Source organism: Annulohypoxylon maeteangense (genome assembly GCF_022496945.1).
Source record: "Annulohypoxylon maeteangense strain CBS 123835 unplaced genomic scaffold GGS22scaffold_21, whole genome shotgun sequence".
In the NCBI taxonomy this organism is placed as follows: domain Eukaryota; kingdom Fungi; phylum Ascomycota; class Sordariomycetes; order Xylariales; family Hypoxylaceae; genus Annulohypoxylon; species Annulohypoxylon maeteangense.
Window position 1 is genome coordinate 401,240 of NW_025953268.1, and position 22,420 is coordinate 423,659.

General features: G+C 46.5%; 6 protein-coding genes across 6 annotated transcripts; 3 read left to right on the top strand and 3 right to left on the bottom strand.

The window, feature by feature from the left end:
* Positions 1–530: 530 nt before the first annotated feature.
* GGS22DRAFT_173384 (DNase I-like protein) lies at positions 531–5,073 on the top strand. The gene is made up of 3 exons (XM_047962912.1): positions 531–1,177; positions 1,249–4,604; positions 4,663–5,073. The coding sequence occupies exons 1-3, from the start codon at positions 1,136–1,138 to the stop codon at positions 4,739–4,741; spliced, it is 3,477 nt and encodes a 1,158-aa protein (XP_047814954.1). The 5' UTR covers positions 531–1,135; the 3' UTR covers positions 4,742–5,073.
* Positions 5,074–5,737: 664 nt separating this feature from the next.
* Positions 5,738–7,921, top strand: GGS22DRAFT_75974 (asparaginase-domain-containing protein). The gene is made up of 3 exons (XM_047968036.1): positions 5,738–6,133; positions 6,255–6,511; positions 6,560–7,921. The coding sequence occupies exons 1-3, from the start codon at positions 5,947–5,949 to the stop codon at positions 7,673–7,675; spliced, it is 1,560 nt and encodes a 519-aa protein (XP_047814955.1). The 5' UTR covers positions 5,738–5,946; the 3' UTR covers positions 7,676–7,921.
* GGS22DRAFT_75969 (uncharacterized protein) lies at positions 7,765–8,570 on the bottom strand. Its single transcript, XM_047968035.1, has 3 exons — positions 8,043–8,570; positions 7,854–7,955; positions 7,765–7,779 (listed from the first exon to the last, which is right to left on the bottom strand). The coding sequence occupies exons 1-2, from the start codon at positions 8,436–8,438 to the stop codon at positions 7,929–7,931; spliced, it is 423 nt and encodes a 140-aa protein (XP_047814956.1). The 5' UTR covers positions 8,439–8,570; the 3' UTR covers positions 7,765–7,779; positions 7,854–7,928.
* Positions 8,571–8,703: 133 nt separating this feature from the next.
* Positions 8,704–10,033, bottom strand: GGS22DRAFT_192610 (uncharacterized protein; the record flags this gene model as incomplete). Its single annotated transcript, XM_047965286.1, has 5 exons — positions 8,704–9,132; positions 9,187–9,474; positions 9,539–9,601; positions 9,659–9,884; positions 9,939–10,033. 5 exons carry the CDS (start codon positions 10,031–10,033, stop codon positions 8,704–8,706), a joined length of 1,101 nt encoding a protein of 366 aa, XP_047814957.1.
* A 5,974-nt stretch (positions 10,034–16,007) lies between these two features.
* Positions 16,008–16,653, top strand: GGS22DRAFT_192611 (uncharacterized protein; the record flags this gene model as incomplete). Its single annotated transcript, XM_047965287.1, has 3 exons — positions 16,008–16,451; positions 16,517–16,580; positions 16,643–16,653. 3 exons carry the CDS (start codon positions 16,008–16,010, stop codon positions 16,651–16,653), a joined length of 519 nt encoding a protein of 172 aa, XP_047814958.1.
* A 49-nt stretch (positions 16,654–16,702) lies between these two features.
* On the bottom strand, positions 16,703–22,059 carry GGS22DRAFT_173398 (cysteine proteinase). Its single transcript, XM_047962913.1, has 9 exons — positions 21,632–22,059; positions 21,146–21,311; positions 20,920–21,067; positions 20,399–20,861; positions 19,392–20,334; positions 18,097–19,340; positions 17,733–18,047; positions 17,555–17,678; positions 16,703–17,506 (listed from the first exon to the last, which is right to left on the bottom strand). Exons 1-9 carry the CDS (start codon positions 21,632–21,634, stop codon positions 17,394–17,396), a joined length of 3,519 nt encoding a protein of 1,172 aa, XP_047814959.1. The 5' UTR covers positions 21,635–22,059; the 3' UTR covers positions 16,703–17,393.
* Positions 22,060–22,420: the final 361 nt, after the last annotated feature.

Here is a 22,420-nt window from a genome sequence, read left to right on the forward strand (position 1 = left end):
TAGCACTATATCACAGGGGCCATATGCTAGATGTTCAAAGCCGGGCACCTACCGGGACGATTGAAGGATATGTGGACAGGTACCCGGTACCGATAACCGGGGGGCAAGCTCCTTTAGACGCAACAAACCGGCAGTGCACGTTGAATTTCTAGTGGGGTAAGGGACTTTACAGTTTAAAATGTTCCAAGGTTTTCAAGGTTTTCAATGGTTAAATGTTGGTTACGGCAGGTACTTAACGATACGTGTACCATTACGGAGATGGACATGGATCTCTCACCTAGATGTCTAGTAAACCTTGGAACATTACGTAGTTCGCCTACGTATCGATTATGTACTTTTAGTACTTACAGGTACCGGGTATCAATATGTGCAGTACTTCAAATCGTGCAGCGTACTTCGAATTTCAATGTTCCACCTGAAGTCAATACGGGAATATCTCTAATGCGCCTAAGATCTGCAATCTGACCTGCACAAGTACCCAGCAGTCCAGGTGGTCAACTAATCAAGTCAACTAATGCTAGAGGCTTAGAGGTTTTAGAGGTTTCGCATGACTGGAACCGACTCCAAAGAACGAACCCAAATTTAATTCCGCTCGTCACCTTTCAGAAAAACCGAGTAACAGACCTAGACGAACTTCTAATAATAATTTACCAATTACCTACACAGCTACATACGTATCACCATATTCACCTTAACTCCCCGAAAGTTACGAGCTGCGCCTCTTCGTTATACGTGACAGTGTTCCGATTTTAGGGAAAGCAGTCGTTGATGCTGGAATAGTAGACAAAGGAGAGGCGGAACATGATCTCCATTAACGACCGAGGCATCCCATTGACACCACTCACACTCACGAAATCTGATCTGACAACATCATCTTTCTTACCAATACGAAACCGTAGGATTTAAACCACCACGTGCTCTTCCGTCTTGGAGTTACTTTGGACTTAATTCGATCACGAACGAAGGGACGATTTCGAATACCTTTGCTTTCTATTGCAGAATATTCAGGGGTTAAGAATTGGGGATTGAATTGTTTTGCTGGATGATCCCGAGAGAGTAACTCGTAGCTAGTGATGCCGTGGGAGCACGAGGGTCCCGGTATTCTGTAGTCTGATAGAGACTGCCCCTCATCATCATGGAGTCCAACGGCCAAAACGGACCGGACGATTCGTCCCTAGTAAGATTATCCCTTCCCGTTACCTTCTATCCTCTCGTATAGGGTTATTATGATACTGACTGAAGTAACAGAGACCAGTCTCGTCCCTGAGATCCCATTTCGAGAGCATAGGCAAAGCCAAAGAAGGTGTCAAAGATGGTCAAACAGCTGCCAATGCCCCGCCTAGTAGAAATCAATCGCCGTCCCCGAAACCTCCACCAGTTCCAGACACGAGACCTAACCGAAGTGTGAACGTACCTCCAGAAAATGGAAGGCCCAAGCCAAGAGATAGCTTAATTGCCTCGAGTCGTCATTCCATCCAAATTGCAGTTCCGCCGCCGTTAAGTCCAAAACCTATCAAACCGCCTGCTGTCTTAATAGAACCACCTCAGTCACCACCGAAACCAAGACCGCTCTCCGTTTTACAAAATGACACGAGTGCTCATCTCTTCCCTGAACCTTCAAAATCTCCTAATACTCCAGTTGCTTCTTCGCCCCGTTCATTCAAGATTCCTAGCCGACCACATACACCAATACTCGAACCCGGTCGATCTCCTAGGCTCATAGCCGCAGTCCAACCACCGTCACCACCTCCTCCGCGAAGGTCTGCCGAGCTAAAGAGAGATCGTGAAGCTAGGGCATCGCCACCTATTCCCCCACCCGTGAATCGCGCCGAAAAACCAGCGAATCGACTATCTAGACTGATGGAGAACGCATCTCAACTAGAATTGACACCCCAGATTTCGGAGGCACGGTCACCATTCAGTAGCCCTCCGAGTAGCCCTGAGCATGAAGATCGCCCGGTGCTTCCAACACGCCCGGCACGGCCACCAACTCAAAATGCAACGCCAAGAACGAGTGTAGTACCAAGAGGGGTTGATCCCCCTCCCGTTCACCATACAATTGCGACTATTCGCCGAGACAACGAGATAAATGGAAACACTCGGGCACCCATCACACGGTCTGTAGATGACCGCCCGGCCCTTCCAGCCCGGCCACAGACTGTCGCCGAGCCCGCGCATGCCCGAATCCCAGCAAATACGGCTGTCAAAGCGCCACCTCGACCTCCGAGACCTTCCGTGACCACTACAAGTGTGACTACGGATGGACCCATATCTCCACAACCTAAACGTGCGGTTTCGACACCAACCAGTCAACTTGCGCCTCCCCCATCTCGTACTCACGGAAGGTCTATGACAATAGATAAGGGCTCTGAGAAGATTCCGGCAGAATTCCATGATCCTGCTCGACCTTCCGACTCATCATACCCGGCTTCTCCAGGTCAGGTAGAGATTGTATCTCAATATCCTGATCCAACTAAGATAAACCGCAGGCCACCTTTCATAAAACAGGGCGCTCATGAGATCCATACTAAGTACGATGCCAGATTATTCGATGTCTGCGGACAATACGTGTGCACTACTGGTCATCTTACGCGAGTCTGGAATCTGCTTGACGGTGAACTTGTGGTGAGTTTTGCTCACGGAGAGGGAGTTAAAGCAACTGCTGTGGCGTTTAGGCCAGGCTTAAACGTGGATGAAGAGGGGGTCCGGATTTGGATTGGTAATAATGTTGGCGAAATCATCGAAGCCGACGTTACATCTCAAAACATAACCGAAACTAAGCAAAATGCTCATGGTCGATATGAAATAACCAAGATTTATAGGCATTACAATGAGATGTGGACTCTAGATGAAGGGGGAACGCTGCACGTATGGGGACCAGACAGCAACGGAACACCAAACTTAGGCCTCAACCCTGATCAGACTTACAGGTTGCCTAAAGGACACACATTTTCTATGGTGGTTAATGATGACTTATGGCATGCAGCAGGGAAAGAAATCCGCATTTTTACACCGACTACCGGTGGCCGAAATCAATTACAGGTCCTAATGAGACCCCTGGTCTCGGAAGGGGCAGGCGAAGTGACATCTGGAACTCTCATGAAGTCGCAACCAGGCAAGGTCTTCCTTGGTCACAGCGACGGCAAAGTCAGCATTTATGCTCAGAAAGATTATACATGCCTGAGCGTGCTCAATATCAGCTCATACAAGATCAACTCCCTTGCAGGCGCGGGAAATAATATATGGGCGGGCTTCAACTCTGGGAGGATTTGCGTATACGACATCACGAAATCACCTTGGGTCATCAAGAAGGATTGGCAAGCCCACGACAACCCAGTTATAAAAGTTATTGCTGATCCTGCTAGCTTCTACAGACTTGACCGGTCTCAGGTTATCACCCTCGGGGCAGACAATATAATAAAATCCTGGGATGGGTTGCTTCAAGACGATTTTTTGGAAAACGAGATGAAATCCATCGATACGCAGTACTGCAAATTCGAGGACATCAAAGTTTTGGCGATGACGTGGAATGCCGGGGCTTCGACACCCAATAGCCTAAGATATTCCCAATCCGATTCTATATTCATACAGAATTTGTTGCAATCAAGCGATTCTCCAGATATAATTATTTTTGGATTCCAGGAGCTAGTCGACTTAGAAGATAAAACTGCGACGGCGAAGCGATTTTTCAAGCCGAAGAAGAAGGATGCGTCGGACCAGGAGAAGATGAGCCACCAATACCGAGACTGGAGAGACTTCCTCGTCAGGAGTCTCGACGATTATATGCCCGCCGACCACCTCTATCACCTTCTTCAAACGGCAACTCTAGTGGGACTTTTCACTTGCATATTCGTAAAGTCGAGCCTCCGTGACCGCATACGGAATCTCAGCAACAGCGAGATCAAGCGTGGAATGGGAGGATTACATGGAAACAAGGGCGCTATCATCGTGCGGTTTATGATAGACGATACTTCACTCTGTTTCATCAACTGCCATCTTGCGGCGGGCCAATCGGGAGCAAATCAACGACATAATGACATCGCGGCGATCATGGAAACCGCTCTTTTACCTGTGGAACGCGACCCAAGTGTACGTATCGACAGCTACGTAGGAGGTGGCGATGGAACGATGGTCCTTGATCATGAGTTATGCTTGCTGAACGGCGATCTCAACTACCGTATCGACACCATGTCACGGGATACGGTGGTCATCGCAGTGAAGCAAAACAACCTCGCCAAGCTCCTCGAGCGCGATCAGCTTCTCGTAGCCCGTCGGAGAAATCCGGCATTTAAGCTCCGAGCCTTTGACGAGATGCGTATCGAATTTCCGCCAACGTACAAGTACGATGTGGGAACCGACAACTATGACACCAGCGAGAAGAAGCGGTCACCGGCCTGGTGCGATCGCCTCCTTCACCGAGGTTTTGGCAGAATACAGCAACTTGAATATAGACGGCACGAGGTCAGGGTTTCAGACCACCGACCCGTGACCGGTCAATTCAAGTTCACTATTAAGTCTATCTCGCCTAAGAAGCGGACGTTGGCTTGGGCAGACTGCCAACAACGCTTCGAGAACCTCAAGGGGAAGGAGGCGAATTCGGATATGTAAGTAGTTCATCTCTTTCGGGAATGTATATTTGAAGTAATCGTTAACATCTTCTAGGCTTTATTATCTCATACACGTTATCGGCTACGATTCAGAAACGGGTAAACAGATAATACGCGACAGAGCTGTCAGATAAACCGGCGCGATCGAAATCAGCGATGGTAGGATAGGAAGTGGCTAGGTCCGGCCCGTACATATAGAAGCCCGGCCAGAAAACATGGAAAGAAAATGAATTGTCCTTCAGCCTTTGAGAGAAAGCGACATCGATAAAGCGAAATAGAGAGAGAGCCCTGGCGACGGCCAGTTGTGACGTGATATGACAAAATGCGGCGAATCCGGCAAAGAAGACGGACTGTGTTATACTGCCGCGTTAGATGGTTGGTTGGGCTTATGAGGATAGGCATTATCATAGTTCCAGAAGCGACGATAAAGCATATTCATAGAGAATAAAAATAAGTAATGAGTGAGTCGAGTCCCATATTGCCCCAATCGTGCTCGGTGAGGATTCCGTATGATGTCGTGGTCGACGGGACTAAAAGGTGTAATTCAAGTTCCGTCATCGGACTTCGTTTTGATTGGTCCTCTGGATTCCGATCTTGTTTTAGCCTCTTATACTTGCCGAAGGTACCTGCCTCATACCTAACCATCGTATCCAGATAAGCCGCACATGTCGTCGAGCTAACAGAAGGTTAAAAAAAAAGATAGGTAAGAGCCAGTTAGCAGATGGGAAAATCAAATACATATGGGGTAATCGATACTACTCGTACTTTCTCCTTCACCTCATTATTTTTTTTAGTTCGAGACTCGTGTGGAGTCCCCCTTGTTCTAGCGAACCCGTTGAAGACTTTTTTTCTTTTCCATTACCCTTCTTTGACGTAAAACGGGCTTGCGGGTCCTGGCATCGGATCCCGATTTCTTCTTAGATGTTTATAAATTTCATAATCGAAGCGACCGGTTTCCCGGTTTGTTCTCGGGTTGGTATGAGATATCGTTTAATTAATTGTGTGAACTCTCGAAATTGTCGTTGTTGCGCTGCTGACGTGGATACTGCTTGAATCACGGTTTGCGTATTGGGAAGTTAGGGTCTGACGGGAACGCTACCTAGGCGACAACTCACTCGTTAGCCCGGCTTCTACCAGTCAATTGGTGGCTTGGGGTAGGTGCGCGAGTCAAACGTATCTCAAAAAAAGATTGGTCTGGGTCTAAGTAGACTTTCTTGGTCTTGGATCATCTTTTGTTCGGTATACCTTGGTAATACTACTATTAGGGTATATGAAGGGTGAGAAATTGAACGGGTGAACTCATTTATTTCAGCATACGGGTGGCGCAAGATCGACGACGATGGGGGCCTTCACAGCTGTTGTAAACGGCGCTGCCGAATCAACGTACCCCGAATCGAGGGTGCTTATCATCATCACCGGAGGCACAATTTGCATGCAGCCGTCTGCAGGCGGTCTTGTTCCTGTCGATGGGTTTTTAGAAAATGCGATGGCACCGCGGCCATCGTTCAATGATATGTCTGAGAGAAGTAAGTGAGGTTTCTGGGTTTATAACCATGTTGGTTCTAAGGGGAAGGCAGAAAGATCATAGATTTCAAGCCAACCCCTGGGTATACAGCTTAAGGAGATACGAAAGCTGACATGAGACAGTCCCATTAAGTGCGGTCAAGGATGGCAACAAAGTTACTATCAACAGCTTACGCACACCCCCGAGCTCGTACTCGAGGCACATCCGATACGGTGCCCTCGAATTTTCACCGTTGCTCGATTCTTCAAGTATTAGCAGTTTTGGCTGGACTCAGATTGCAAGTACTATTAAGGCGAATTATCATTTATTTGATGGGTTCGTCGTGCTTCACGGAACCGACTCTCTATCGTATTCGGCATCCGCTTTATCTTTCATGATGGTATGGTTATGATGTGAATCAATCCGAATTATACTGATAAATACACAGGAAGACCTAGGAAAACCCGTTGTCCTGACCGGTTCACAAGCGTCCATCTTCGCTCTTCAATCAGATGCCGTCGACAACCTTCTCGGCTCCCTCATCATAGCCGGCACCTTCGTGATCCCAGAGGTTTGCCTGTTCTTCCACCACACGTTATTCCGCGGCAATCGGACTACCAAGGTCTCCGCATCGTCCTTCGAAGCGTTTGCCAGCCCCAACTGCGAACCCCTGGCCAAGGTCACCAGCCTTGGCGTCGACGTCAATTGGTCGCTCGTCCGGCGCCCGACAAAGATCGCCCAGTTCGCGATCACGAGCTACTTAGACACAGCGCATGTGGCCTGCGTTCGTATCTTCCCGGGTATCAAGCCCGAGATGGTGGACTCGGTTTTAAAGGTGCCGGACCTGCGCGGCCTGATTCTGGAGACCTTCGGTATGGGCAACGCACCTGAGGGCGTCGACGGTAGTTTAACGAAGGTTATCTCATCAGCCGTTGAGCGTGGTGTTGTTATTGTCAACGTCAGCCAGTGTACAAACGGCTTCGTGTCTCCACTTTACGCCCCTGGATTCGCACTGGGAAGGGCCGGCGTCGTGTTCGGCCACGACTTGACTTCCGAGGCCGCACTAACGAAGCTTTCTTACCTTCTCGCGCTACCCGGGCTCAGTAATGCTGATGTCGCATCCCGCATGGGGAGGTCCCTGCGCGGTGAATTGACCGAGCTTATGACGCCCAGCTTTTCGCACCCCCCCTCCGTGTCAGGGGATAGCGGACCCGACATAGGACGTCTAGGAAAGCCGGAACAGGCGTTCGCTGCGCTAGGGTACGCGATCGCGGCGGGCGATGCGAAGTCCGCGATCGAGATTCTGGATGAGGCGGACGAGGAATGGCTGCTGCTGCAAAAAGCCGATTATACGGGAAATTCGGCCGTGCATCTCGCGGCCGTGGGTCCAGATCCGGAAGTGCTGAAGGAGTTGCTGGTTAGAGGGGCCAGTGTGCATGCGAGGAATAGAGCGAATAATACGCCGTTGTTTTTGGCGGAACAGGCGGGGAATGTCGAGTGTGTTAGGTTGTTGAAGGAGGCCGGGGCGGTGCTTTGGGAGGAGGAAAAGGGGAAGGGGGTTTAAGGACGTGGATAGGGAGTATGGTTATACCCGATGGTGGTGGTGGTGGTGATGATGGCTCCAGGCTGGAGCGTTTATGAATAGGGGTAGGATAGATTGGTATTCGCCTAGGGGAAGTTTAGACGCTTGGTATAAGTAGAGGTGTCCACAGGAGGACGGGGCATGTTTTTAATCGACTTACAGCGACTCCTTAGGTATAACCCTTGTTTCCAAAGGATGAAATGCATTTTCGGCTTGAAATCACCTTAAGCCCCGATCATTCGTTTTTCTGTTTGAATCGAACCTTTATTTCACGAATTGGTTAACATCAACATGGCCTACATCCTTTACCCCATGCTACTAAGATGATACATATAATCGAAAGTAATACCTTGATTCGGCGAGAGAATGTAGGGTCAAATGCGATGGAATTGATTAGGATTTGTTGGTGGATGATATTGTTATCTCCCTGTATGATGGTGGTGTTGTCGCTTTGTCTAGGCCAAAATGTGAGAAATAACAGGAGTGGGAAGAGAAAAATTGAAGCGCTTATTTCGACATGAACCCGGAAAGAAAGCAGTCCGAAGAGAGCGACGACGAAAAATATGCTCAATCCGGTCCACGTGCGAGATGCGAGACTTTTCCTCGATTTCTGGCGGAAACGGGCTCTAGCGACAAATACAATTACATAGATCACTGGCCCAGGTAACAGTCTTTTCTCAGTCGGTCGAGTTTGAGTTTCGTGGATTTCCCATAGGTTTACTTCTGTCCTTCCTAGGGAGGGCATCTTGTCTAGTATCAAGGAGAGTAGGAAGTGTATTCGTTGTCAAGATTATGAAGTTGGATACATACCGAGGTAGGTATTTGAAAACAAGGCTGGGAAATGCGCAGTCAAAATATAACAGGCCATCGTATACACGTATGTATACACTTGGTGGCGGATGAATGCGCCTTGTGGGCAGTGTTTTTACACACCCGCTATTAATTATCCCCCAATAATGTTGACATGTTACTTCAGAGAACTGCCCCTTTCATCATTCCAGGACGGCGGCTTAGGAATGTACCCAATTTAGGAAACTGAATAATTCCTTATATGATCCCATGTCAATAGCCCCTATAGAAATCTGCGTAGTTTCGTTCCCATCCCCATCTGATTTGCTGTTGTTCATGTTGCCGAATTGATAGGTCTTGTTCGCGTTACCGCACGCTCGGCATGCGTTGCCATTCCCTGCCTGCAATACAGCATTATGTTGCCCTTCGCTGCTTGAATCGTTGCCTCTAGGACATGAACTCATGGAACTAGAACGCTTCTGAGAGGAACAGGCACTTTCGATCATGTCAATTATATTATCTGCCACAAGTTGATATCTTGGGTCTTCGCCGCAGCTAAACTTGCAGATGTTGCTATGGTTAGCCTCTAAAGCCAATTGCTTCTCGCGAGTTCCTGGCAATCCAAGGACAGCAGATTTCTGATCCACAACCTAGAAGCAATATAAGTTATCTTTATCGAACATTGGGTATCAAGTAACACTTACAATGCCTAGGCGACCGAGAGGCTGGGTTTCATAGAAACTCAGGATTTGGAAGTCTTCGAGAAGTTGACGGAAATCATCCGTGATAGTATCAAGAAATTGGGAGTCTTTCTTCAGGGAGCTCATGAAAGTGTTGTTAGGGTTCCCTAATATAGAGCGGGCAATCTTTGCTACCATATCACCCATTCCTGCGTGATTACCCCCTTTATGTGGAGTTCCAAAGAACACAATGCCATATGTTGACCCCCAGATCATTTTGTAGGTCTCATCAGCTTTAGAATGGACCAGAGCCTGATAGGGGTTAGAGAATATTGAATAAACACACACGATCCCTTAAGTCAATGGTATGACCTACCCGCTTTACCATGAGGCCACCTAGGCTATGGCATATGAATATTAAAGGACGGGAAGGTTCCTCCTAATTCCAATCAGCCTTCCAAGCAGAATACCTAGGTATGTACCAAGCTATACCTACAGCCCTGTGTCTGTCGAGTTGATTTAGAAGGTTTTCTGCCTGTTCCCTCAGGCCCGCGGCGGTTGTTCGAAATGCCACATTCGCATTATACCCAAAGAGCAGTATCCTTGCATTAGGGGCCCGTGTCGGGAGCAAGTCCCTAAGCCATAATCTACCCCCGCTCGTCCATGTGGCTTCTGCATGTGATTCCTTGTCGAGTGGATTGAGACCGTGAACAGCAACGATACTGTTCCCATGTTAGCTGGCTTCCGAGGTCAACATTCTTGCTGTAGCTACTTACTCTACCGTTGGTTCCGATGGGTCAACCAGGATTTTAAGGAAGTTGCTTGAATTGCTACTAGTGGTTCTCTGAGACATACGATACCCGAGGTCCATTTTAGAAGCAATTGACTTCTGGGCTTTGAATAGGTACGATATGGTCATAGGAAACTCGACATATACGACATACAAGACATATATGACATATATAAGAAAACTCTGCAACCAACATGAGTTGATATAAGATTCGGGTGTGCCTTATGCGGTGGGGTCAACCGGGTCGAAATCTCCGATCAGCCATGCCGTGGCGGTGCGGCGTATATACTGCATATGTACCTATATACCAATTGGGAGATCTTAGATATGCTGTTTACCACGAGATCGAGTACATGGCTTCAATTGGGTGTGTGCTTACTAGACGTACTACCCCAGGAGTTTTCTGTATGGGTACTGGGTAGGTACTAGGTACTTCCCGATACTCGAGTACTGTATACCTACCTACATACCTAATGTACCTAGGTAGGTAGAAATGAGTGGCGGCGGCTTATCAGCATGCTCATTATCAGCGTCGCCGGCAAGAACCCCTCTCCGGAGCTGGACTTTACCTTGTGATTGCCGCATAGTTGTACAGCGTATTTCTGTAGTGGTTGCGCTTGCCGGAAACTGCGACCCAAGTACATGGCGGTTAAAAAGGAGAGAAGACAAGTTCTTCAGCCTGCTTTAAAATCTGCAAGGGCCTTCAACTATCACACCGACAAGTTGCGAGCAACTTGTCGAGGCTTCATCTCGTCATACCTTCACAATATAGATCCCTTCTTTTTTTTCACCTAGAAGGCCATTAATTAAATATCTGTAGGGGGTAAAGGGGGGTATAGCGTTAGTAGATGCCTGCTTTACATTAATCGTTCGCGACCTTAAGTGGCCTTCCCCCCCATTTTCTGAGATGTGAATTAATATTTAAACTATCGCAACCTGGGCACGTTTAAAACGAAAATACACCTACCGAGTGGGTAGCAAATGTATTGACCCATTGGCATTGGAATTATTCTGGCATCACCAGATATCTTCTAATTTACATTCTTCTATTAGAGAACATCACCAGTAAGTAGCTACTGAGAATCCTTACTTGTTTGCAATCATTCCGATTTTCTAAGGTCCACAGCCCAGCACACAGCCCAGCACGCAGTCCAGCACACAAGCACCTATCATGTCACAGACATACACTCAGACACTACCCAGGGTCTCGCAATCCCATAATCAGACTCAGCCGCCAATGAACTTGCCTATTCCGCCTATCCCACGCAACCTCCCTCATCATGACAATAGCCAGTTGGTCCACAATGGAAACGGCCCGATTGAGAACGATGTGGCTCATAACAACATCCCCAATGACAATCATCGCAACGATGCTTACAATAGGGGGACGCAAAATCAAATATTCCAAACTGGGGAATGGAACCATGGTCGAAACACTGGGGATGGAAACCAAATCACCCAGCTCTCAAATCACGGCTCTATGGCAATAATGATTTCTATGGCATTGGGTGCGGCATTTATATCGTGGTGGCTCAAGGCTTGAATACCCAGCCAGCAGAGATTCCAACCCCTTGACTCCAAATTACCTCCGCCCATATATTACACATGTGAGGTGTCATTGAGCAGAGTTAAGTGACTTATTCGAATCTTTCTATAGCTGGATATGACACCTTAGTGGGAAACCTCCACCAGCTTGTCACAACACGGAACTAGGTAACAGTTGGGATGACATCGACATTGTTGCGCAAGGAGCTCTCAATACAGAGTCGCGACATACATACAGGATATTATTCTATTCGCATACATTCTTTCTTAGATCAGCCACTAGTATGTCTTCTAATATGCTGAACCCCGATCTCCCCAGACCTTTAATAATTAACCTTCTAATAGACCATATTTCTGACACAACCTATTTACTACCGGCCTATATCAACCGTTTCGATTTTCAACGTTATGGGTTATGGATCCCGCGGTGTTTCAGCTTGTACTTTTGTTGATTATCCCGCAGATTTTTGGATTTTCCTTCATAAAATACACTCTATTAATTTATTGGGCAGTTTGAAGCGGTTTGAAGAGAGGCAACATATGCCCCTGAATTTATCTAATTACATAGTACCCTAGATACTGTCCTAAATCTTGATTTCAGAATTCCAGAACTGCGTCAGTTTCATTATCCATTGGCGACACAAAACCATGTAATCTTTGTGTAGATGTTCCTCAGTTTTATCATTTGATAATAATAGAGTTTGGTGTTCATTGGTGACCTGATTAGACGTATTACGGTCACCTTGGATCACACATCTGTTTCTGTCCCCGTTTTGACCTACTCTGTTCTCATCTCCTTGTATGATATGACTTGTGTTGTTTGAGACCTGCTGGTAAGTCCCGTTCACATTTCCATTCAGCTGGCTTTTCTGGTGCGTGCCTGTTTGGATGGTTATGTTGGAATTCCCCATGTTATAGCTGGTGTGATTATCTCCTGTCTGCTTCACTTTGTTACAGTGACCGCTGTTCTCAGCAACATGGCCACCCCCTTCCTTATATAGGACGTTATTGGCACTGTTGATGATATAATTGGAGATTTTTATAAAGGGTCCTTTGTATCTGTCCATTGGTGGTATAACAAACTGAAGAAGCTTATCTCAGACTAGAATATGAGCTGAAGTATATTAGATGAGATTCTAAGTAAACGTCAAAGAACTTCTTCTTACCAGAGATAGATGAATAGATCGTTAAAGCGCATGTGAGAGGAAAGTGTAAATATTACTTCTCTGCTTTCATTATGAAATCTAATGATAAGGTTGAGAACAATAGGTAGTTTAATTTGAGGGAAAATTTAGGATAACACGCAGTAATAGTTACACTTGCATACCTACTTGAGTGCTTAGTAGAAATATGTTCGACCGTTATAAATTAGGTATCTACGTTACTTCATACCTACCTAGCCACGTAGGCAGCTAGGTAAAATCCAAGGCTATGTTTCGGTGAAGCTGTGATAGGAGGCCTCATGTGACATTGGAAATAATTTCTAAATAGTGTACCAACCGTCAGAGACTTCATACATAGGTACCTATTCTTGGGGGCTAGCCCCTTCATTGGCCAACTAATACGACAATATGTAGGTACATTTGTAAGCTATAAATGCGTATAAGACTACATGATGCGGCCCCTTTGCCATCCCCCGTTAAACAGCCAATTAACGTGGAAGAATATATCAATTTGCTTATAAAAATATTCGCGTGTCTCTATTGTGTGTTTTATAATGAGAAAAAAGGAACATCTTAAGTAAGCATACCTAATTCCACCGACATTAGTGATCCATCGTCATAAGGCGCGGTGGATTCAGAAGGCAAGGAAGCAACGACGTTGTTGTGCGACGAGCTCTAAACTACTCTCACTAAGGGAGCGTCGTATACATGTAAATGAAGCCCTTCGTCTGTTCTGCCCCCGGGCGTTCCCAGGCTTATAAGCGCTCGCGGACCTTAACGGGCCGAGTCCCGATCCTGATAGACCTCTAGCTACCATCCTGGAGGAGAACTAGACGTTTAACAATGAATGATGGAAAGGACGCGAGATTTATGGTCTTTATAAAGAAGATACTAATAGAACACTCGATTTGTCGTGTAATGGTAGCATTGGCTTGCTCGCATTTCTCCTACATTTAGATGGTAGGAACGAATGGGTTCGCTCCTAAAGCAGCATCTAAACTGGCATGGTATCTAGGTATCTATGTAAGCAAGTAGGCTCCTATAATAAGTATAAGTAGGTAGTCTTATCTTCAAATGATGAATTCGCCGGCTTAACAAGGGGGCTGCGAGTACTGTGTTACGGTCTTATATTGCGAAGCCTATCCGAGGAAAAAGTAAATTTTGGCGAGCTGATAAGTACCTACCTATGAAGTGTATGCTGCAGGAAAAAGAAAACTGCAACCCTTGTAAGTCCCATCTAAGCCTCGCTGGGTTCTTATACGATGTGCTTAATGCCTACCGCAGTATATTGTGTGACTCTCGGCTTTTATCAGTGGCTTGACCGTAATACCTGATAGGTCCCTTTTTAAGACTACACCCAAGAGTGTATATAGAAAAGATATGTAAATCATGCAGCCTCGCTTTCCTGCTTCGTTCCTGATTAGACGATGGATCAACGGGGGGGAAGAAATTTACACTCGCTGCGCCGAATCTAGCCGCACTACTCCCTACTATACCCCAGTCATCTCCGATGCCGATGATAGGGATCGTTCTGTTGCGGGATCGAAATTCCAAGTTGATAGGGGGTATGCATTCTCCGCTGAGTCTTAAAATTAAGACGTCATTGATATTACTAGATCAATATGAGAAAGCCACACATGCATTCGGATAGTCCACTCCACAAACCTAACGTGCAGACGTGGTCCGCCGGAATTTACAGGCTTGGTTACGAGACGTCGCCATAGGTATTTTCAAACATTACCTACTTAAGGCAGGCGATACATTGTAGACCTTCAAGATCACGTGCATCGGATAAGATCTCCAAGATCTCGCCCAAGATCATGGTTTCTCACGTGATTTCCAATGTGTTTTTAGTAAATCTTCTATCAAAAATCGAGTAATAAATTGAGTTAATCGTTCTCGTAATAATCATACTTTATATTTATATCTCAAGAAAGTCATTATTCATTTACACTGTTATCATTTTGAGAATTCGTAACATACAACCTCATCGAGGGGTATATGATTATGTAAGCAAAACTTCGAAAACCCACATCTCCCCTCAAATATTTAGTAGGCACACATGAAGTTCTCTTTGAGGCGGTTAACATACCTAGGTCTTTCTAGATCCTTTATTAAAAACTTAGAGATATTCCTCTTTTAAGAGCCTATATCATTCAAATAAACACAGGTCTCGCAAGGGATGTCACATTGTAAAAATCCCTCGTTTAAATCGTTAATATTCGTGACGACCAGTGACAACATCCATGCCAGTAGAAGTTGAATCTAATACATACGAAAATCATGGATGTGAATGTTACTAGCTGATAAATACCTAGGTAGGTTTTACCACGAAATTATCCATCTTTAGTAATAGTTAAGGAGCTATCAAAAGTTGGAAGCGGATCATCCAACGTATCCCCACAACTAGGAACACATCACAATCGATGTTAAAGGTAAAATGCTGATATATATTAGTATAGGTATAAATATCGTTCATATGGGATGAAGTGAAGATTCCGGTTTCAATAACTTCATAGGTCATATTGATAACACAAAGCTATTTGAGCCTGTAAAGCTTGAGTGTTTTCGTTCACCAGATCTGACTCGCTCCCTTGGCGAAGAATTATGCTTCAAACATATATCCAAACAATTTTTCCTTTATAACTTCTCTCATGCCGATTTGATGAAACCCTTCGTGAAAAAGAATACATCCATGTACTTACCTGAGGCACCTAAAGGAGCAGGCCAATATAGGTATCAACCCCTTTTTTGTTCAAGCTATTTATTGTGTTATGTCAGCACACAATCGCTATTGTTCAGGCAACAATCAACATTATAAAGGACAAAGTAAATAGCATAAATCGTGAAGACGGACCGTGAACTCCTTTCAAGCATAGAACATGTCTGGGAGGTGCGTTCTTTCTGACTTCTGGCAAGCCCCTAGAATTCTCGTTTACGTTCGGGCGGGCCCAACTGTTGTCGTGACTTCTCATGTATGTCAGTCGTGTCCTGCTCCGTTCGACGCCTTCCACGATATTTATCTTCTCCGTAGCGACCCGTCAACTCTCCATCACTTCTTTTCTTCCACCTCACACATTCTTTCCCGCCGCCGGTCTCGTAACAAGCTAGCACCCGTAGGTCTGTTTCCCCGTTTACCTCTGGACTCACCCCTAAATACGTTGCTATCTAAAGAAGCAATCTAATCGTCAGTCATATCACTTACAAGTTCAGTAGCATATCGGCGAGGTGGACCGTATTGCACAAAATCACAATCCCCTACCACGTCACAGAGGGGACCACGGTAGCAACGACTTAGAAGAAAGAAGTTCACAACACAGAAGGCGCCGTTCACGAACCTTCCCACCATGGTGTCTCCCACCAAGAAGAAGGGACGTGTCAGCCCTCATCTCTTCGAACACGTCTTCGCCGACCCCGTCGCCGAGGCCGAGGCCAACGCCAACGCGGAAGCCGCGACGAGCCAGAAAAGAAAACTTCGGCCCCGCAATAATGGAGGATGGACCGACGAACTGAAGAAGACCACCCAGGAAGCCGACGACCAGGAGAAGGCGCCGGAGGAAAAGGAAGTCTTCGTGGTCCGGAACCCCGCGGAGGAAGACCGAGGATGCCGTCGAGGAAGAGGACGTCCTCGCGGTAGACGTAATGGTCGTGGTCGTGGCCGTGGCCGCGGCCGTGGAGGTGCAACCCAAGACACTCAAGGATCTAAGGAGCCAGTCGTGGATGACCGTCTTCCCTACGGATTCCCCGCAGAAGGTCAAACCAACCGACAGATCTCGAAGCAGCCAGATCAGGTGAGTACCTAGTTAATATTGAGGATGCCACATGAAGCCGTATTACTTACCTACCTTCTTTTTAGTATCTCTACGACGCAGACGGTGATTCTTCTGAAGCCGAGAAAGTTCCTGACTCAACGACAGGTAGTAAGTCCTACGAAAAAAAATGTTTTCGCCCTGGTAACTTTTTGTCTCTAACATATGATCAGATTTTCGATGATTGCCGATAAAGTTCATGCACACCCGACGCACTAAAGAATTCTGCAAAGTCGCGGGAATGCGATATCCGTCTCGTTGAGATTATGTAGTGGTGGTGATCTTGAGTGGATGAAAAAAGTCAGTACATGAACTCCTTATGTTGTTCCCGTGATTAGGTAATCCTTCTTCCAACCACCCAATGAGTGCGTAGTTTCAATCACACGTACGCTGTAACAGAAGAAAGAACTCGATATATTCATAAACAAGCTCACGTTGCCCGACCCTGGGGTCATCAACATCTAGCTCCATGATGTTATGCATAGGACAAGTTCGTAGTCAGTTCCACAACTGCTTTGCTCAACGAAGAGACGCCTTAACTCGCCCAAGAAATCCCTGACCAATCGCCATGGGTACATTTCCGCATGTACGCCTTCCGCAATGCTTCGTCCCCATTAACGATACTGCATCAGGGCGTTTCCATCGACTTCCTAGCCCCTGATTGTTTCCCGTTGCCTTGCCGCCCCCCCTGCGTGTTTAAGAATCACCTGTAGGTACCTACGTCTAAGGGGAATAGGCAAAATTGCCGGAGAAAGCCAATAATCACTTAATACAAAAGGCACAACCCATCCAGAGGCAATTGACCATCAGCCGATATCGCTGATGAGTTCATGCCCTTGCTGTACGATTGAAACCCCCGAGGATTTCTAGGAGCCCATGGGAGCGAATGTATCCGAAGAATCAGCTACCTATGTATGTAGATGCCTACTTGAGGAACATTTCTCCCCCGTTTCGCGTCGTTCTCGTACGATCCAGGTGATCCAATCCAAGCATGACGTCATCTTCTATCGTGCCCCCCTCATCGAAAAGCACATCGTCTGTACCATATTAGTTATGTCAAGTGGGGAATGGCATTTATTTCTTACCGTCATTAATATAGCTCGGCTTCTGGAATTTTCGTACTATTGCGAACTTGATCTTTTCGAAGGCCTTGCCCTTGATGCCTGACCGGTTCTCCAGTCGCTTCTTTGTTTCTGAGAATGGCTCGCCCTAAATTGCTGTCAGCTTTGTGGCTTACTCCTATTTGGTATCGTTCATACATACCTCTTTGAGAAGGAACTTGAATGGGATTCCGTGTGCGCGACTGGTGTCATTCTGGAAATGAATAACCTTGATGAGATCATTGTCATGGGCGTCCACCTCTTCCTCCGGAATTCGCTCTGCAATAACATCTGCGTAGTCGTTTATGCTGATAACCGGATAGTTAGGTGTCAGGTCTCGGAAATACTTATGATGATGAATTTCGTAGACCCTAATTCGGCCGCCTTCACTCTCATCCTTGAGCTGCGCTTTCTTTACAAACGCCTGGACCAGATCTTCAATATGTCCTTGTTTATTCACCAAGACGTCGAAGGTTTCCTAAGACTTATGAGTACATAATTCGCGTGGACCGCTTAAGGAAACTTACTGCTTTTGTGATGCCTTCGCTCAACCATGTCACCTTGACGCTCTTCTTGGTGTCTAGCTCTGCAAGGCTCATATCTAAGACTTCAAAGAAAAACGAATTAGGCTTGGTTTGCATGCTTTGCTGGGTATATCCATTCGGATTGAGTATTGCGCCGAGGGTTTGGTTGACGGCTCTTCTTACTGCTGTCCTGGGGCTTCCCGTCGAAGCGTTGGCTGTGAAGAAGCGGAGATGGGTGGGGTCAACCCCTAACTGCTCACCGACCCTCTCCGAAAGTTGATCATAGCTAATCTTTATGCTGAGGGTAAGGATAAAGCTTTGATAATTCGCCTTTTCGCAGCGGGGATGTGGGTCGAAGCGGATTTCTTTCTTGTTGCAGAGAAAATCATAGAAGGATTTGGCGTCGTCGTATCGATCCCATCGCCGCGTAGTTTCCTCAGAGTTTTTATCCCCTAAACGTGGAAGTTTCCCCAGTATTTCGGCCGACTTTCTCTCGAGGACTTTCTGGAAACATATGATATCGCCGTCCTGTAACTCGGCTGCTTTCAACGATTGTTTCGCCTTGAGAGCCTCGATCATAGCCGGCTTGATCTCCTCCCACATCGCTAGTTGTTCTCCCGAAGGCAGCTTTTCTCCCCAACCCATTCTCTTCGCGATCACAGGAACTAACTCCTCGACCTTTTTCTCTTTGCTGACGTAAATATGACCCACACCTTCGAGAACCTGCCTTTCAGCATCGAAATGCTTTAAGAAAAGAAGGATCAAGTCATTCTTGACAATGACACCGTTAGCATTGCTCTGATACGTGGGCCAAATAGCCTCTCCATCGGCGTCGACCTCCTCTGCAACCTCAGCCCAGACCCTCAATGCAAAATCTCTAGTCGTAGTGGCCATCCGTGAGTAGGTGTCCTCTATTGTTGGTCTCAGGTCCATAATTGGCTGGTCAGGTCGAGTGGTCTTGTTCTGACGATTTACCATAATCCACAAGCGCACTCTTTTGGGGTCTAGTTTCAAGTCCTGAGCAATTATCGCTACTAGCTCTTCGATGGTAGTTTGCTTCTTGGTACGGTAGAACTTGGGCGCCGCGGGATCTTCAGTAGGGTTAGAGTCGAAATTCGTAAGGTCCGTCGACCCATGATGCTTGAATGTTTCTTCCGTGATGACCTTAACAGGGAGGTATAGATGCTGCTCCTCACGTTCTCTCCGCTTTGCTTCTCGTGCCGCGGCTTCTTCATCCAAGCGTTTCTCTGTGTATGTATGATTAGTTCAGATCTTGAATTTCACACTCGGAAACTTACGGAGATGTGGAGGGCAGTCCTCTTTCTCGACGGGCGTCAAGACTTGGTCTAGACGAGACTCTCGGATGTACACTAACATGTACGCGCTCATTTGGCGCATGATCGGCGTCTTCTTCTGAATGCCTGCGCGAGATTGTACGAGCGAGGCAGGGTACTCGCCACCAAAGTTATCCTCCAGTGTTTCTCTCATAGTTGCCTTCGTGACCTTATCATCATCAAATTTGTAAAACCAGCCATCTTTGTTAGGCTTGAGATACGCATAGTAATGTCCAGCATTGAGGTCTCCACTGTGCACCAGAACACCATGCAACTTATAGATCCACGGCTCCGACTTGTCTGCGTCTTGGTCAAGGTAGGGTGTTAGGTCAAGGACCTCGGGGAATTCGAAGCGATCGTTGATCTTCATCATCGTATCGCGCTGAATGTCGTACTCGAATCTCTTCAAGTGAAGATGCAGAACTTCGGGGAAACTCTTGAAGATTACACCCTTGCGAGCATCTTGATACTTGAACTCATCGCCTGCCCAGTACTTGTTGTCGCCATCGAGCGTCTCTTGTTGAATATAGTCCTTAAAGCTACCCTCGAGGTTTGGAATCCCTCGGACGTTGAGTTGAATGTCCCAGAAATCCTCAACTCGGCTAGACTCGTACTCGACGTCAATGCAGGAAACATACGTTTTGACCTTACCACTTAGCATACGCGGAAGGGCATCTTCGGCTGCGGTACCCTTCATCCGCTCCTCCATGCGTTCAATTAGCTTACGGGACAACTCCTGTACATCTTGCTGCTCGAAGATATGACGCGTATCCCAGCCGAAAGACTTGGTGAGCTCATTGGTGCCCACAGCAGTATTGGATATTTGGAGTTGATAAAACAGTCTCTGGAGGGTATAGGCGCTGTTAGTTATGCTCTCATCTTCGGCGGTTGGAATTTCGTAAACAGCCTGAGATATGTTAGCAAGTTATCTTCCGTCTCAAATAGTTCGCCTGCAGATATGTCACACTAACCTTTCGGAAGGCATTGGTAAAGTATAATGACTGTAGTAGGGAGTTAAGGTAGCATGTGGCACCCTGGTTCTTGAGGCCGACATAGCCGGTTTCTTTCTTCGAATCATAGTTGTTGAAGTTATGCCATAACACGCCAGTTTCGTCTTCAACTATACGAACGTATGCGGTAATATGGACTGACTCGTTCTCAACCAGCGGGCGACCTGAATTATCCCACCCCTGCTGGAACATCTTTCTTAGCTCGAGGAACCGCGTGAAACCCCAGTCGCTTTCTTCTTTGGTAAAACGGTGGTGGGCGGTATGATGATAGAAGAGAGATGGGTCATTAATATTCCACATGACCAGACCAAACTGTACACAACAGCTCCAATCATCAGGTATGCTGTTTGTATCTTGGAAGCCATGCTCAAGATATATAGAGGATTGGTCAACATTATTTCCAAATGGGAAAAGAAGAATTCGCCTGATCAATCAGTTAGAAAGTGCACGCTTAAGATTAGGAATTCTGTAGATTGGCTTGCCATGGAAACCCGCCAGCCTCGAATACCGGTCCATGTTCTTTCTTTGGTAAGGTTCGCCAATTTTCTACGGTCCATGTATTGACGACATCTTCTAGAACCTTGGGCTCATCTAAGAGGGGAGGGAGCACCATCTCCTTCATAGCCTCGTCTAAATTAGATTTTTTGTTAACAAAGGTTTCTTATAACAGCAGCCTAATTATATTTTATTTTAGGAGTTCGCACGTACGATCGGTAGCTAGGACAACATTCTCGAGGTTCTCGGCATCGGCATCTAGCTGCTCTGGATTGATTTCGGTTATCTGATCCTTCTCACTTAGGGCCGGTTGGACGACCATCTCGTCTTGCGTGTCGACCATCATGTCATTCGGCGAATGGATTTCGGAATCGTAGCTCTAGCAGGATGAGTATGAGTATGAGTATGGATATTGAGTACGTTTTGGCAACTACTTTTAGAAACGAGAGGCTAAGAAGTTTGCAATGAATAGGTTTGGATTAATGCTCATAACCATAAAAATTGATTGGGATCGAAAAGTTCAAGAAGTTGACCTGTGGAATCTTGGATAGGTAGGCAGGTAGTCGGATAGACAGGATACGAATAGGGTAAGGTTAGAACAATGAAGAAGGATGATTATCGCGTGGCGTCTTCTTTGGCATAGTCGAGTTCGGGTTATGAAAAGATACTATTGAGTTGATGTAAAATAGATGTGCCTACCATGATTGCTCGTGGATATTATTAGAGACAATAGTCTAAGTCGTTTCGGCTGGCGACTTCCCAAATCAATGCCAAATCTTCCTCCCAGGCCGAAGAGTTTAAAAAAAAGTGTGGTCGAGGGTTCCTACTACGCTCGGCGGGGCTAGAAAAAGGTGGCGTGGAAGGAAACTGCGTAATGAGAGATAGCTCTCTGCCAGCAGTTGTGGCAAGGACAATCGAGAGCTTCAAGACAGCGTTAATGTAAATATGCGACTGGGCGCAATATTGGCGAATGAAGTGGAAATGTCGAAGAGAAAATTAAAAAACGGAGGTAAAGCTTTAGGAATTGCTTCATTGACAAGGTCGGCAGCACTAGGTGGGCATAAGAAAGTGGGCTGTGACACATTGAGTCGGGTCCATACGTGTACGCAGCCTAGTACATGTAGAGGTGTACCTGCTTAGATTATATGGGAAGCTTCAAAGTTGGAAGCCTAGGAAACTGTAGAAGGCGGGATTAAGAGGCGCAGCTATGGGGGATGGCTACTACCATACTAACTGGAATGCCTTAAGGCTGCACTGTGATTGCGCTTTCTTAGAGAGTTATCGGGCATATCTACTCAAGTATACCTACCTAGTAGTATACATCAAGAAAAGTCTCATTTCCGTGTGGAACCGTAACAAATAAATTGAGTTGAAAGTATAGTAACTGAAAAGAATACTTAAATTGCTGACATAAATTGTTATCTGCCATGGAACCTTGGAAGAGTCTTGACCTTATGTGCCTTAGGTGCCCAGTGTTAAGATGGCCCC

Bases quoted from the DNA above. Each gene is read 5' to 3' on its own strand.
- GGS22DRAFT_173384 (XM_047962912.1), top strand. From the start codon at position 1,136: ATGGAGTCCAACGGCCAAAACGGACCGGACGATTCGTCCCTA. The intron at 1,178-1,248 runs GTAAGATTATCC...CTGAAGTAACAG, and splicing joins GACCGGACGATTCGTCCCTA to AGACCAGTCTCGTCCCTGAG. The intron at 4,605-4,662 runs GTAAGTAGTTCA...AACATCTTCTAG, and splicing joins AAGGAGGCGAATTCGGATAT to GCTTTATTATCTCATACACG.
- GGS22DRAFT_75974 (XM_047968036.1), top strand. From the start codon at position 5,947: ATGGGGGCCTTCACAGCTGTTGTAAACGGCGCTGCCGAATCAACGTAC. The intron at 6,134-6,254 runs GTAAGTGAGGTT...GACATGAGACAG, and splicing joins CAATGATATGTCTGAGAGAA to TCCCATTAAGTGCGGTCAAG. The intron at 6,512-6,559 runs GTATGGTTATGA...ATAAATACACAG, and splicing joins CCGCTTTATCTTTCATGATG to GAAGACCTAGGAAAACCCGT.
- GGS22DRAFT_75969 (XM_047968035.1), bottom strand. From the start codon at position 8,438: ATGCCCTCCCTAGGAAGGACAGAAGTAAACCTATGGGAAATCCACGAA. The intron at 7,956-8,042 runs GTATTACTTTCG...CGTGAAATAAAG, and splicing joins CATTCTCTCGCCGAATCAAG to GTTCGATTCAAACAGAAAAA.
- GGS22DRAFT_173398 (XM_047962913.1), bottom strand. The intron at 19,341-19,391 runs GTAAGTTTCCGA...ATACATACACAG, and splicing joins GGACTGCCCTCCACATCTCC to AGAAACGCTTGGATGAAGAA. The intron at 17,679-17,732 runs GTATGTATGAAC...ACAGCAATTTAG, and splicing joins TCAAGTTCCTTCTCAAAGAG to GGCGAGCCATTCTCAGAAAC.